General features: G+C 38.9%; 1 protein-coding gene and 1 long non-coding RNA gene across 15 annotated transcripts in view; one reads left to right on the top strand and one right to left on the bottom strand.

Annotated features, from left to right (window-relative positions):
* Positions 1-7,542, top strand: part of CDYL (chromodomain Y like) — a 110,671-nt gene extending 103,129 nt beyond the window's left edge. For all 4 annotated transcript variants that reach the window (XM_055704337.1, XM_055704340.1, XM_055704338.1 and 1 more), the window contains 2 exons: positions 4,494-4,637; positions 5,662-7,542. In XM_055704337.1, coding sequence (XP_055560312.1) covers positions 4,494-4,637; positions 5,662-5,820 — 303 coding nt within the window. In that variant the 3' untranslated portion in view covers positions 5,821-7,542. The remainder of the gene's footprint in view (positions 1-4,493; positions 4,638-5,661) is intronic.
* On the bottom strand, positions 1,882-15,960 carry LOC129735558 (uncharacterized). 11 transcript variants are annotated; one of them, XR_008731284.1, is made up of 6 exons: positions 13,726-13,919; positions 12,360-12,501; positions 10,793-10,967; positions 10,499-10,590; positions 9,688-10,319; positions 1,882-2,182 (listed from the first exon to the last, which is right to left on the bottom strand). It is a non-coding gene; the product is annotated as an uncharacterized LOC129735558 (long non-coding RNA). The 11 variants fall into 11 exon arrangements; XR_008731279.1 differs by having other exon boundaries at positions 9,688-9,814; positions 9,919-10,590; XR_008731280.1 differs by lacking the exon at positions 13,726-13,919 and adding an exon at positions 14,128-15,691 and having other exon boundaries at positions 9,688-10,590.
* Positions 15,961-16,246: the final 286 nt, after the last annotated feature.

The following is a 16,246-nucleotide window of genomic DNA, read 5'->3' on the forward strand; positions in this document are numbered from 1 at the left end:
AGACTTTTTACCTTTGCTGTGTTGTCTTTTTTTATTTTTTTTTTCTTTCTCTCATGAAAAACTTTCATGAGAAACAAGTATTTATAGTTTCTCTGCTCCATGCTGTTACAAACTAGCCCCCACCTGCATGCACAGAACAGAAAGCAGGCATGGGACGTAATCCCGCGTCACGAGCACCCTTAGCCCTGTGACAGTGGCAGAAGGGTTGTGTCCTGCATACCAGGACACACCTTCCCAGCTGATGCCTTATGAGGACCAGCCACACCAGTGTCTTGCATTCAGCACAGAACGGGCTGGTCTGCACTCAGTGTTGTTACATAGCAGAGCGCTGTGTCACCAGCTATTAGCAGTCTCATGCAAAGCAAGTCAGCTTTCGTGCACTTGTTCTCAAGAAGTCGTGTCGCACTTCCTTGCTTGGTAGTTCTCTGTTGATGTTTAATGCTAGCGTGCTATGCAAGAAATACTCAACCCAGACCACCTTTGTGAAGGATTTGGGTTTTTTTGTCTTGCACTCAATTTACAAGATGGGGGGGAGGGGGAAATAACGCTTTGCATTGTTGCTGAAAACATACTACATGTTAGTTAGTACCCCTTTTCTTGCTTTCCAGTCAGATGAAAGAAGCAAATGTAACAAAACGCTATTTTAAAATATCTTACCTACATTATTTTCATGTTTCTTACTATTTTTTTATGCTGTATTCTTTGAAAACTGACCTACGTCCCACTCCAATTTAAACAGTAACAGTATAAAACAAGTGCTTGTAGCTACACCTTTTTTTTTCTAAATTACTGTTTATTATAAAAGTCAGTTTTTCCCTGTAAGTATTTATCAATGTAAAAATACAGACTTTGATATATTAAAAACATCAGTTTGAACAGATCTAATGACTAATTGTGTGATGTCTGGATTTAAGTTATTAGAAGAGAACAGAAAAGGTAACTGAAATAGATTAATAATTATAAGAGTATCTTTAATATCTTAGCATGTTTCAAACTACTGATTGTTCCTTTCCCTTTTTATTTGGCCATCCATCCATTCATCCATCCATTCCATCCATCCCCGTCCTTTAGAGACTTGTGGTTGTTACTTTTACTTTCTTTAGATGTACAAAAAAAATCCAAGAAGCTCTTCCCTAGTAAACTCTTTTCATGTGTGTGAATGCTTTTGGTTTAAAATATAAAGATTTAAATTGAAAGCTTCTAGTGATAACAATTCCAGAATCTTCAGTGCAAAAGGGGAGGGGGAGGAAAGGCCACTGTTTGCATACTATCTTCAACCCTCTGCAATGTAGCAATGTCAGTGCTGTATGGGACAAAGTTGGACTTTAATCAGCAGATTTCATTAATTATGTTCAGAATCCATACTGAAAATTTTGATCAAATAGTGTGCTTTCTATCTATGAAAGGGAGATAGAAGTCAGCAGAAAGAAGAGATGGTATGAATGATATGAGAAGTGTTTGGGGGGGGGAAAAATACACAAAAGAAGGAATGGAGGCCTCTGAATGCATCCTAAAATTTGCTGCAAGTGTATTAGCTTGGCAATATTAGTCCTACATTTAACTCTTGTCAGATTCGGTGCATTCTTTTTATAATCAGCAGTTACGTAAAAATCTTCAGTCGCAAGATTGTTGGAAATAATCTTCCCTACCAGGTCAGTCTTGGCTGGTGAGCAGGTCTGCCATGGAGGGAGGTTTTTTCCACAGACCACATTCAACAGAGGTTGTTGTTACAGGAAAGCTGAAGCCCAGACCTTAGGATTCAAAACCGATACTGTATTGGGAATACCAAGAATTTTGGAAGGATTCTTAAACCTGGCTTTTGAGTTTTGAAAATAATCTAGAATAGAGATGAAGGCAGCATCTGTTTGGGGAGATACGTTATTGTGCGTCTGCTGTGGAGTTCTTCGGCTGGCTTTCTGGTCTTGGATGCAAAGCACAGGAGCTGCATGATCAGGCTTCACATGCTGGGTTTCCCTGTCAGCCTCCAGCACGCTTGGCAGTATTTCTTACGCCCTTGTGTCAGTGATGAGGGATACACGATCCCATCGTGCCTGTAGTCCACATGACAGCCAGGGTGTCGGGCTGCCTCCTGATCATAGTGCACGAGAGCTGAGATGCTCCGTAAAGGTCTCCTGTAAGCCTCAAAGCACTCACTGTAAGAGAAGGGCTGTAGGATGTTCCTCTGTGAAAGGAGTAAGACAGAATGAGTAGAAAATGTAGGTTGTTAATGAGAGTCTTGTATTAATGAAATATTTTTGTCTTCGTTTCTGTTGCTGTATTGCATTTCTTGGAAAGTAACCACCAAGTGTGTTAACTTTCACAGCAGATACAATTTGTGATTGATTATAGGATTAAAACTTACTTAGCAGTGTACTCCAGCATATATTGTGTATAGATCAAAAGTGAAGATGCCAGAGCAAAACATTTTCCTTCAAAACTTGTCAACAGAACAGTAATGGGAGTGCTCATTTCATGTGAGGTTTTCTGCTAATGCAGTGTTACAGCTGGCAGAAATAAGATAACTGCACCATTATCGTTCATGGTTTTTCACATTCAGGAGAACTCAAGAGTTGCTACTGAGTTATAGAAAAAGATTATTAAGGTTTTCTAGCATTTGTTTTCACCCTTGCTACCAAAGATACATGTGAAGAATATGTAGACCTGACCAGCTGACTTAAAGTTCTGACTTTTCTAACTCCCAATTAGATTGACTTCACATTTTTGATCTTTGATATAAATGTTAAGTATCTTTTAAAATTATTTTTGGAAGAATTTTTCCTTAGGAAAATGACTCCTTGTTTTAGACATACTTGTGTATGTCACTGATCTTTTCGCTAGTGTTTCAGGTTAGTATTACTCACCTATATCCTGGAAAATCAGGAGGTGTAGTTGTGATAGTTAATCAACCTTGTATATTTGATTTTTGCTTTCACAGAAGGTACAACTATAGGGGTATATAATTTGTACCTCTAGTGTGAGGCTTTCTTTTTTTTAACTAAAATATGTGAATCACAACTTCCCATATTAACTTAGGAGAGATGTACTGCTGATAAAATTTATGTAAAAGATCCTAGGAAGCCTCTTTTCATTTTTATTTTAACACGTTGGGAGTCAGCAACTAAACTGCCGTAGAACCCAGGCTTTTTATTTCATTACAAAAGGGCGAGTAATAGACTTCTGAGAGTTCAGATTTCTTCCTGTGTGAAATGGCAATACTAGAACAGTACCTACAGTAATTGGGTAACTTGAAGTTGCTATAATAATTACCAAGAATTCCAGTATTAGAAAAAATGAAGAAACACAGAATTTTGTTCTCAGAAATACTATACGTGTCAGGTTTGGGTGTTTTATAAGAGCCTTACTTTCCCTATTTCAAGAGTCCAGCAATGGCTTTGCCATATTTTCAATGTAAATTAGTCATTAAGAAACAGTAAAAAGTTTTGGGGTTTTTTTTGTGGTTGATGTCACTGCAGACAAAAAGTTTGACTCTGTAAGAAACTTCACTATAGGTAGAATTAAAGCATAAGTAGTTGTGGGATGAAGCTTTAATGGGGAAGCTGATAAATAGTGGTGTGTGTTGATTACAGATGAAAAAGATTTACAGAACTAGAGATCTCCTTATTGTATAGAATGTAGTACTGTTCTGTACCTTTAAGCTATGTACAAGATCCTTTAAATACTGGTGTTTCTTTTTAATAAGACTGCTAAATCAGCTTTTGAAAGATTTTGGCAGTTCAGTATTGAACCCCTGAATAAGATGGGAATGGTTATGTTCTATGAATTTAATCAGAAATTGGAACATGTCCCGCTCCAAAACCGGTGAGTTTTGGAGGTCAAATTCTAAGATGATCCAGCTATTTTAAATGTTGCATCATAAATGAAATACTGCTGAAGACTTTTGAGAAGTGCTGAAAATAAACCATATATTTAGATTTCAAACATTTTCAGTACTAAAAAACATTTTTAGTTGTAAAATATTTAACTGTTCCTTTCTATGAAAACTGAAGTTCCCAGATCTACTACCAAAACTGGATTATCTTTATAACTTACAGATAAAGTAGATTTTTAGCAAAGATTTCAGTGCTGCAACTAATGTAATTATAAATGGCAAGCTGATGTATTCATTGCTGTTTTACAGATCTGCCAGGCTTTATAACGTATTACCACATATACAGTTAACGAGTCAGTAATACTGCAAGAAAGCTAGAGCTAATGAACATTCATGAATGGGAGATGACAAAAGACTTTTTTCATGTTTAACCCTTAATCATAGACCTCTGTATTTTTATAACTACTGACATGTAGTATAGTCAACACCACTGACCAGCTATCTGTAGGCAAGTATTTTTCTTTAATTAAAAGTTGGAAGAGCTATAATAAATAAAACTATTTCAAATAGTGCAGGCATTTTCCTTATTTGTTTTGAACATTTTTCCTTTAATGAGTTTTGTCTCATTACATTTCATACCAGAAGTAACTTTTTATCCCTTCAGGCCAATGAAATGTTGTTCAGTGGAAGGAAGTTGACTGCGCAGGAGGCTTGTGCCAAAGGACTCGTGTCTCAAGTGTTTTGGCCAGGAACATTCACACAAGAAGTAATGGTTCGAATTAAGGAACTTGTCACATGTAATTCAGTTGTAAGTTTCCTTCATTTTCTTACAAAACGTTTTTATGATTAGATTAGTTCTTATTATTCTACATCATTATGTCCTAAACAAAGACCATTTTCATGAAATAAGGACCACATTTTAGTATAGCAATGTCTTTTAACACATTCTTATACAACTTTTTGTTTCTGGGGTTTTGAGGATGTTTTTTAAAGTTTGCATCTAACTCTTCTTTATCATATGCCGTAGCACATTGTGGTTAAGAACATTAAAACAGCATTGGACTCTGCAGTGTGTTTTGGTTTTAACATAGTTGTGTAAGTCCAACTTACTGTAATCAACAGTGTAAACAGTTGCCCTAAGAACTGCACAGAAACACACAAATCTTGAGTTATAATTTAATGTCTTGAGTTGCATTTTAAATTACCAAGGAAATAAATGCAGTCTTTGACATTATGTTGAACTTAGTTTTATGAGTAAAGCCTAGTGCGTTCATGGCTGTGTGCACTACTGGCAGTTGCACAAGGTAGCTGAAACTACCGGTGTTCAGTGCTTTCTTATGAGAAGAGATGCAGCAGAAATTAACTGTTCTGTACATCAGAAATTTTGGACTTTGAAACAGATTAATAGTTTTCTAAATGGAAAAGCAAACGAGATTTTTCAGTCTGTTTTAAATGCTCAAGAATTTCAAGGTCATTAGAGCAGTTCTGGATAACAGTGTTATGATTAGCCTTCACCAAAATGGAGTTGGAGGTTTCTCTAGTTATCAGTAAAAAAAAAAATACATATGTACACACACAGAGAGTTATGATTTAGATTTTTTTATTATTTCCACATTTTTATGCAGTTGTAAACTGTGCTGGTATAGCATAAAGGAAATCCTGTGTGAAACTATGAGAAATACTCTTGAGAAACATTTCCTAGGGGCATAGTATGTCCATGAATTGATAAGTTTAAAAGTTCATGACCAACTTCAGGATTCATCCATATAAACCTGTAAGTACACGTGTTGCTCAGTTCTCATAATACTAAGCCAACTCCATTTTTGGCCTAGGTACTTGAAGAATCCAAAGCTTTAGTACGTAATATCATGAAGGTGGACTTGGAACAAGCAAATGAAAAGGAGTGTGAAGTTTTGAAGAAAATCTGGGGCTCAGCACAAGGGATGGACTCAATGTTAAAATATCTGCAGAAGAAGATTGATGAGTTCTGATGAGATGCCCGTTGACACTGGAATTGTATTTCTTTGGACATCAGGGCAAGCAAAATATGCCCATCTTAGGAAAACCTATATAAACTAACCCCTTGCTCAGCTTGGGAACAGGAGTGGACACCCCCCCCACCTTTTATTGTCAAGGGGTTTAAAAGTACTGTATCACTTAAATTTGAACAAAACTCCTTTCTCCCCGATTGTTACATATAGATATATATACACACACCTGTGTGTATGTGTGTGCATATATATGTCTCTTTTTTATATATATATATATATATATATAAAAGGTAGTATGTGTGTGACAGTGTGTATGTAGACACACACACACAAGCTAAAAAAAAAAAAGATAGAGTGCACTACCAAACATCTCTTTAAAGGCTCTAGTTTTTGTTATCTTTGGCTAGTACTGTATCAAATAGAGAATGGATTAAAAAGTGAATGGTGTTGCATTATTTTCTGTGGCAGGGAAGTCTGGAATCATGTTTTTCTTTTTCATTAGAATACAGAATTGAAACGGGTATTAGCCAGCCCTTACTTTCACTGCCCAATGAGTCAGCTAAGATACAAGGCACTGTCTCAGAAGAAGGTTAAAATACCTCAAGTAATGGAACATTCTAAAATTTTTGGGAATTAAACCCTAAGCTTAAATCACACGTATCCCCAAAAAGAGAGTGTGCTCAGGATTAATGCTAAGAAAACACTCTGTCCTTTTTTGGGGGGAGGTATAGAGGGGTGGGAGGAAGGGGGCAGGAATATGTTTAATTCTTACCCAGATAGCATGAAGAAACCACTGTCTCTTGGGAAAGGGGAATAAGGGGAAGTGGGAGGGAAAAGCAAGGGGGAAGGGAAAAAAAAGAAAGAAAAAAAAAAAAAAGCTTGTTTTGCAGTATTAGTGAATCACTGAATATCTTATGTATGAATATCCTAAGTTATAAGTTAGTTTTAGTGGGTTTTTTAAAAGTCTCTCTGGGTTTGGTTGGTTTTTTTTGTTTTGTTTTTTGGTTCTTTTTTAAATAACTACATAAGTGCTTCTGTTGCTGGGTGAGAATACTACTTTATATACAGTTTGGGTTTTGTTTTCGGTTCTTTTTTTTTTCCTATTTGCTGGTTTAATTGATGTATTACACCAAAAATGCATTTTATGTTCATAGATTTTAGGTTCACTTAGAATATATTATTTAATAAGTTAAAAATCTTTTGGCACACTATTAAGTAAAAAAAAAAAAACTCCTTTTAAAAAAAAAACTACCTTATATTAGATGTTTAATGTTCTTTGTCTATGCTTTTTTATTATTTTAAATATACACTATATACAGTATGGTGTAAGAGTGCCCTGTGTAAATAGACCTATTTTGCATTCCTTTCAGGAGTGGTTATTGATTCCTGACCGCAGATACCTATTATTACTTGGGTATCTGTGCTTGCAATCTTAATGAATGTATTATGAAGAATGAAAAAGAAATCAAACCTTATTTTTGTACAGTTTTGAAGTTTTTACTTGGAACTGACCCACCTCCCCTTCCCAGTGGAGAGCTGTACAGTGTGTAAATCTGCCTTTACCTTGGATTGGTACAGTATTTTTGCATCTGTGGGACCTACTTCTTTGTTCTAGTAGTTTGAACTATATATAAACTGTACAATCTGTAAAGTTTTTATAGAATAAATATTCAGCTGTGAAAACTGGTTAAATAAAACTAATATTTCTTAACACATTTTAAATGTGATTCTCTCATATAATTGTCTTTTTCAAAGATACTTCTGATTTAAGGGTTGCTGAAACAAATCTTTCAATATTTTATTTTGTTAAACTTCTATAAGCTCTTAATTTCCGTTAAATGAAAAGTTGAAAATCAGTTTATTGCTGTAAACTGTGTAGAAGTTTTCTCTTAGAGGAAGTTGATGGGAGAAGATGACATAGGAAGTCATTCTACTCTTCATTATTTTGTTACAGTTCAAAAAAAAAAAAAATTCAAGTAATTATTTCTTTGGAATCTCTTAAAAATGGGTCATTTTTCCTACAGTGATGTGGTAAAGTGAAAATTCCTTAGTTGAATTCGATTTTATTGAAGGCAGAAGGAAAGATACCTTACCTACAGTTCTGTAATGGGAAACCTTTTGGAGTTCAACTCAAATTTATATAAAAGGTCCCTTTTCTGGCCTCTGTAAGAAGTATTTGGGCATAGATTGCATCTGTTTCAGCTAGAGGATTATTTATGCTTTCTTTAAACATGAAAGAACTTCACTGTAACAGAAGACTGGGTCTAGAGATACTTAGAATTAAATCAGTTGAAGGTGCAGGCAATTCAACTGAAAAAATTCTACTTGCTTCATTTTTTGTGTTACTATCTGTCAGGCTGTTGTGCTGCTGCTGACAGTTTGAAGATGTAAGTTGGTGACCACGTAAATTCCTTTCAGTGGAAAAAGTCCTTAGTTCAGACAAATTCACATACACTATCAGAGTCACTGTGCAATTGCCCAACCTTTATATTAAAAGCAGTAACTAACTTCACACTATTAACAAATTATGTCCTTATGAATAAGTAATGTAGACGTTTTGCCTACATACTGGACTAGAGATACCCTGTTTCTGGAGGAAATACTGCCCTGTTCTTTTCAGGATTGGTCACTAAGTATCCTTTGATGGGTGTGACAGTTACAGTTAAGTCTAGTTTAGTCTTTGCAAAACCACAATAGAACAAAGCCAGAAAAGTTAGCAAGCAAGAAGGCCTGACAGATCACAAAAAATGACTTAGGACATTTTTTACATGAGTGTTTTCCAAGCTTTTCTTCACAGGAGACATAGGTCTTTGTCCAGCCTGGTTCATTGCTGATGCTTGTATTGTCCTACATAAATTTGCAGTACTGCATAGATAAACTAACCTGAAGCATCAGCTTTAGCTTCTGATGACTGACTGCAGCTGTAGCCACAGGGGTTTGACTGGGCTCAAGGAGAAGGCTGGGGAGGCTGCAGAAGCCACCATCACTTCTAAAGCACCTGGTTTGGAGTCCCAGCCTCACAGAAGCAATTGATTCTAGTAGTGATGTATGAACACCTTGTACTAGGGGAATTCTGGAGCATCGTGAATTGTTGGGTTCAGGTGAATGTAAGAACATAGAAACGGTATCTTTCTGAAGATACAGAAAGTTTCTGTATGGTTGGGATTTTTTGTTTGTTTGGGGTTTTTTTCCCAGCAAGGGAGAAATTTTCCTCATTTTTTTCCTCCTTCAGGCCTGAAGGCAAATCACATCTGTTTGGGTGTCAGAAGTCTAGTCAGGGGCTAGTAGAATTAGTAATAAGGGTATTGGAACATAAAATCCAGCTGGCTTAGCCTTCTTAGTCCTGACCCCTAAGTCTCCTATCAAGACTGGCTTGATTGCATCCCTGTACTACACAATCTGCTTAATTATTTACAGAGCATAGAGACACACTGTAAGGCAACTGTCAGTGTTGGTGCCAAAACCTTAAAGGAGCACAGGAGCCTTGATAGTGCAGTGTAGGAATCTGACATTCTAATTCTCTTCCTGAAATAGGTAACATCTCAGGCACTAGCAAACAGCAAACTGACCAGCACTGGCCACTGGACTGCACTGAGGCCATAAAGTATGCCTTCCTCACAAAAGTTCCATCACATTGAAGTTTATTTTTGGAAGTAAATGAAAGAACTTTTCTCCTGGTCAAGAAACGGGACCACAGAGCCACGGGTTGAATGTACTTGGAACTGTTTGAAAGCCACCTGTGTACACTTGACCACACTTTCTGCTGATATGTTAGTTTGAGTAAATAAAGCACAGCAAGGTCTTAGCACTGGGAGAGCCAACCTACAACAAAAGGTATTTTGAGGTAATCTGAAGATCTGAACTCACCTACAGGTCTTTTCCATGTTCAAGCTTCCTAATTTGCATGAATCCAGGATGTGAAGCAGTTTCCTTCAGTGAGTCCTTCACTGGATTGCTGACATTGCTAAAAGACACTGCTCCATGCACCATTATACTGAAAACAAGGTTCAGGGGAATTAAGTAATCTTTTTAGGTGAGATTAAAGTCATACTGAGCTGTAAACTGCTTAACTTTACACCGATACTTTTCATACTTTACCCAAACAGTGGATAAAACAAGACTGCAGGCATCTAAGGAACTGGGCAGCAAACAAACCATTTCTGGCCGAGTGGACAGGAGAGACTTTCTTCAATAGAGCCTGTACTCTCCCTGGGTTTGCTGGTGGAAGTTGAGGCACTTAACGTTCATCTGGAACACGACAAGTATGCTGCTGAAGAGAGTAGGAAGGAGGAGATACCTCAACTCAATTACAGTTTGCATTATGATTTTCCATCCTAAAGGAACTGTCAGCAGCTGTCAACACACAGGCAGTCTCACAAGGCTGTAGCAGAGGCTGGGTTGGCAACCTTAAGTCACACAGCTTGGGAACTCAGTTATACTGAAGATGGCACACAGGTGAATTTTTCTTTCCAAGGGAAGAAGTATCAGGAGGAGAGGCCCTGTATAGCACACAATCATCATGGTCCAGTCCTGTACAGTCACTCTGATTTCTCTAGAAAATACTTTGCTCACAAGTCTGCATTTTTTTTCCTACTTGCGAGGGACATGATTGGCAAGCCATGCACCAGACTTACTAACAAACAAAATCCAAAATACAATTACCTCGTGAGGTACTCACAGGATGGAGAGTGGTTTGATATGCAAAGATTTTGAAGTGCAATAGAAAATGAGATGATGGTGACGGAGTTCTTTTGGTCCTCCTCATCCCTCCTGCACAAGGAAAAATACAACAAACAAGGGGAATTAGAAGCCACCAAGAAACAGCAGGTAAGAAGTCAAAAGGAGCTGCAGGAAGAAAACAAAGAGGACAGAGCCAGGCTTTTCTCAGTGGTGCCCAGTGACAAGACCAGAGGCAATGGGCACAAACAGAAACAGAGGAGTTCCCTCTAAACATCAGGGAACACTTTCTTACTGTCAGGGTGACAGGCACCGGCACAGGTTGCCTAAAGAGGCTGTAGGGACTCCATCCTTGGAGATACTCAAAAAGCTTCTGATCATGGTCCTGGGCAACCAGCTGTAGGTGGCCCTCCTTGAGTAGGGGTGGGTGGGACCAGATGACCTCCAGAGATCCCTTCTAAGCTTTACCACTATGTGTGGAAAAAAAAAACCAAACCCAACCAACTTGCATTTGTTTTCTAGCTAGCTAGTCATCCATCAAACAACCTCTGTGGCTGGAACTGCAGGCTCATCAGGCTCTGCAATCCTTTATCTTTGAGAAGCCAACATCTTGTGCTGGGTGATACCAAATCACCCAGAACAGAGAGAAGTACAGATCGACATACAAGTTTCAGGTAAGATGGGGATCATCTTTACCCTGTCTGTTAAAAAGCATAAATAATGTTACTTGTTCAAAGAAGAAGAATTTATTTCTTCAAGGATAAACAGGATTGCAATAATTAACCAAAACAAAGCCATGCCTTTTACAGTACCTGAAACTTTGCTTTGGTCTCAGCAGTTCCTTGAAATTTTGAATTTTTTTTTCCCAAGATCTGCCTCAATCAGTCAAGCTGAACAGTAACCCAGCCACCAGTGGTCATACTGAAATGTAACCATGTGAGCTACTCAAGATGACTGCACATAGCGTGAGCCTTTGGGTCAAATGTAACACATCTTTACTATGTCCTCTGGATATAACTTATTAAACACACACCACTATAGAGCAACTACATAACTCTGCAGGATGAGAAGTCAACTCATAATGCTGTAATAAACGAGTGTTTCCTAGATGCTGCTTTCCAAGACCCATTCATTATAACCCTTTACTTCCATCTCCAGCAAAAAGTTCTTATTGCTAAACAAAACCTAGAGTATAAACAATCTTCAAAGTCCTGGTTGTCTTCCCTGCCTCCCCCTTACTAATTAATTTTCACTAAATTCACTGTACCATCTGTCTCAGTAAGAAAAGGCACTCACAGAGGCCACCCTCAAAGTCACGCCAGTCATGTGCTGGGTAAACTGGCTGCTGCCAGTAGCAACTTCTGTGAAATGCAGATACTGCTTCTTACAAAAACAACATTTCTGGAATTCATTGAGCTTGTCAGGTTGGACTGGGATCTTAAATCAAACAGTATTATTAAAAAAATACCAAACCAACAAACAAACCTAAAACCACCTGCTAAGCCAGGAATAATTGAGACACACACTTCTACAGAAATCATGCTTGCACTACATGATGTAAAGTAAAATCAACAAACAACAATTTCCTTTCCATGTTTCAAATGTCAAAAGACAGGCACATCCCCATATTTCTTCTTTTTCTTCTCTCCACCACACCTCCACCTCCATGGGCTTTGTGCTTAGAAAGGGGGTGGTGGGATTTAAGCTGGAAACCTGATAAATCCTGAATTTATGTGCTGGAAGAATTATTTTGAATGCTAAATAACAATTTTAAAAATTAAAACAATGTGAAGCTGAGAGTTTTTAAACTGGATGACGCCTTGAATCAAGGGGATGAAAATAAGAAAGCAAAGGGAAGGCACCTCATCCACTTCTGCTTGTTTCTTAGTAGGCGTCTCAAGACTGATCACATCAAAATAGGAGTCTGCAGACTTAACTTTGTGATCTCAAGAGCTGGGCCGTAACATCCACAGAAGTATTTCTGAAGCCAGCATTATATGGTATCTAGGAATAAAATTGAAGTTACATTAAAAATTGAAAGTGTATCTAAAGGAATTACAATTCATGCTGACAGAAAATTCTATTATGGATAGAAATGACACAAGTCCATGCATCCAAGGGAAGAGAAAGAAAAAAGTCAGGTCTTGACATCAATTTTCTTGAAGCAAAATAAAACACAACAGCCAGTCTGATAGAAGAACCAGGGGCAACAACTCCACAATCTTTTGGGCATTTTGGACAATCTATTTCAGCTCGTGAGAACGGATTTATTTTCCCCTAGAATCATAAGCATCTGAACTTCCTGATAATTACTCCGTGGCGCAGCAGAACTGTTACCAAATCCTTCAACAGAAGATCTTTGCAAATTGTTAATCCTAATGTTATAAAGCAGGAAATTTGGGGACCTTACATAACCCAGCTCTGAAGTAGAATAAACAATTAATTATTTAAGATCCCAAATGCTTCTGGAAGGTCCTGGCACATGAAGATAGGCTATTGCACTTAATCCTTAAAAAGATGCAACCCCAAGGCCTACAGTTCATGTTCCGCTCCAGCAGACGCCCCCAGCCTTACTACCAGCCTTTCAGATGAAGGTGACAGCAGTTCTTCACATGCACTCAGTCCTCTTAGGTTCTGCTACAGATTTAGACACGGTGGCGCAGCAAACAGTTTTTTCACAGACATTGAACAGTTTAAACATAATTGGTTGTAAACACAGCTTTGAAAAAAAGTGGTAAGCGCACAATACTGCTGTTCATGAAATACCTCAAAACCTGAAAAATACGTGAGGAGCCTACATTATATGTAGGTATAATTTGGTAGCCCACATTATATGTAGGTAAAATATGGTAGCCTACATTAAAATGCCATTCGGTTCCTCCACTACACTTCCTAACAGGGTAGGTCCACCCAATGCTCATGTGGTAAGTTAATGCTTTGGGAGCAACCTTTGCTGAACAAGCGATGTGGCACATCTGCCTCTAGACTGTTCTTGACACAGAAGCATTAAAACCGTAATTTTGCCACTGAACCGGTTATCACCGATTCTCAGCATATCACCTGATTACTGAACTTTCAAAAGCAAGTAAGCAAGTAATACAGCAGTCCGTAACACTAACGTATATCAAATAATTCAACAGATTAGCCATAAAAATCATCTAGAAGTTCCTGAGAGTTTGGTTGGCTGAAAATAAATGTAATATTGCCAGTGTCTAGAAAAAGACATACACAGAGCCTCCGACTTTACATTCAGAGATTTCAGAAATCCTCAGCAGAGTTGTGTACCCCAAGAAGTTGAACCCAGGAAACATCCTGACGGAAAATTTCTGGCCAGCAACCCGCAATAACCTGACACGCAATCATTATTGTCCTGTCTCTACCATTCCTAGTGCTCCTCTAAGTTCATAGTGATGAAGAGCAGCTGCAACCTGGGAAGGGCTCCGGCAGTAACAGCAGGGACCCACAGCAGCTCCCAGAAACGGGTTATCACTGAAGACACAGCAGCAGCCCAGCATCACAAGGCACAAGCAAGATAACCCCTGGATTTTCTCTCTCTGACCACTGCCTCATCACAAACTAAAACCACTTGCGCAGACGAAGGAGAATCAGAGCATCCCACCCAAAACCTACGCGGAACACACGGAAGAGGCACAGCTGCCCTGCGGGGATGACAGCTGAGATTAAGGGTCTTTTACATCTGTTTTTCCTCTTGTGCACAACAGGAGCTCCGTTCGAGAGCTGCGCAAGGGCATCCATGCGCCGTGCCTGGCCTGCGGCCATACTTGACCCTGCAAATCACCGACGATAAAACAGCAGAGTACGACACGGCGAAGATTACAGACTTGCCCGGTTTCCCCGCTACGTCAACACGCTATCACCACCTCGCAGGCTTTCTCGTGAAGGAAGCCGCGATCCCAGCTCACACCAGCAACATGAAACTGCACCTTCCCGCGTGCTCTGCCTGATAACGAAAGCCATCCACCGCTACGTCTAGCCAGCGCGGCAGACTGGGAAGAGTTGGAAAGGAGTTATCTAGGAGCCCAACAGAAGCGGTTGCTTATTCTTCCTGGAGACAGCGAGGCCGGAGGCAACAGCGCAGTAAACACCATGTTACCCGAGCGCCTTCAAACGGTGGGCACTTCACAGCACCTGCAGCCCAAAAGCTGCTGGGTGCCCAGCACCTGGTGCCCTTCTGTCTTCCCAATTCGTGTTTGTGGAGGGGCCTCAAAATACCCCAGGAGCGTTTGTGGACAAACCACCAGCAACTGCCACAGGGACGGTGTGGCCATAAATGAGAAACAACACAAGTGCCAAAGCCTCTCAGCCTTCAAATTAGACATATATTTAGAAATTCTGCATTAAACCATAAAATTAAAAAAAAAAAAAAGTGAACACTGTGGGTCTCCTAGCAGCAAGACCTGGCTTTGTTGGCCGGGGCCAGCAGGGATTTGATCCCAAGGATTGACACTCTTGCTTGTTGCATCTGGAAGGATGTCTGTCACCGAGCTGGAGAGCCTCTGCATCTCTGTGGGAACCCCTGAGGGGAAAATTAGGGTCTCCTCAGAACTGACAGGAAAATTTAAGACTTCCTCAAAGAAGAAAAGAAGCAAGGGAGAAGAAATCCTAGAGAAGTGGAACTATTCCTAACAATCATGATAATTGCAGTTTTGTAAGTCAGGCTGGCTAGGTGCCCGGAATGGGTAAACAACCCCAAGCCAGTTTAACTGACAAGCATATTACAGTTTTGCACAGCCCTGGAACAAAGCAAAATGACCTCCAACTTTTTAAAAATCTTAGCTACAGATTTTCCTCCATCCTCACTTCTTTATTTGTGTAAATTAATAAACCTATGCTCTAAGACAGTGGTAAAGTTTGATATTTCTGACAGTAACCATGAGGTTTTGACACATAGCTGTCAATAAAAGCAAGTGGGAAATAATTTTGCTCAGAACTAAAATTTTACAAAGACCCCTTGTTGAAGATATATTTACAATACACAAACAGCTGATTGTATGCATACAATGTATAATGTGTTCTTAACATGTATTAATATTATACATGGACAATTTGCTAAATTTTACAAGGTTTTGCCCATTTTAAGAGTTTTAACCACGTTTTTTCAGTAACTTTTCTTCCTTTTTTTTTTTTTAATGTTTTACTAACAAATCACCCAATTATCTTTGTGCATCAAAACAACTTTAGATTCAATTTTATCCCCATCACACTGACCTATCATTGTTCCAGCAGAATTTCTGAATTCAACACTTGTGAAGATCAGAAGCGTTCGTGAAACCACAAAACAGGGTCTGCTGGCATGGCTGCAGGAGCTTCACTGTAAAGATTCTTGGTCCAAGGTTATGCATGATGGGGAAACTTCCACAATCGATTCTAGGACCTCTGGAGGTAGATATCAGGCATCCTCCTTGATGTCCCCTGTTGTAAACAAAAAAATATATATTTTTTTTCAAACAGTGCAATGATTTTGCACTGTTATTTGATTCTAGGCTTTTCCTGCCTAGAAAGAGTCAATCTGAATAGTATTTATTTTTCTGTAGCAGGAACTATGCATCCCCTGATCAAATTGTATGGAAACACAAAATTATTAAACATGGTGTCCCTCAGGTTTACTGAGAGAAGAGGCAGGAGCCACATGAAACAGGAGCCCCTGAAAGGCTGTGCACTGTATCCTTCCCAGCCCTTCAGAGCAGTACTGACACATATTTAACATCCTTCATCCCTCTCTGCTATG

This window comes from Falco cherrug, chromosome 3 (genome assembly GCF_023634085.1).
Source record: "Falco cherrug isolate bFalChe1 chromosome 3, bFalChe1.pri, whole genome shotgun sequence".
NCBI classification, from domain to species: Eukaryota; Metazoa; Chordata; class Aves; order Falconiformes; family Falconidae; genus Falco; species Falco cherrug.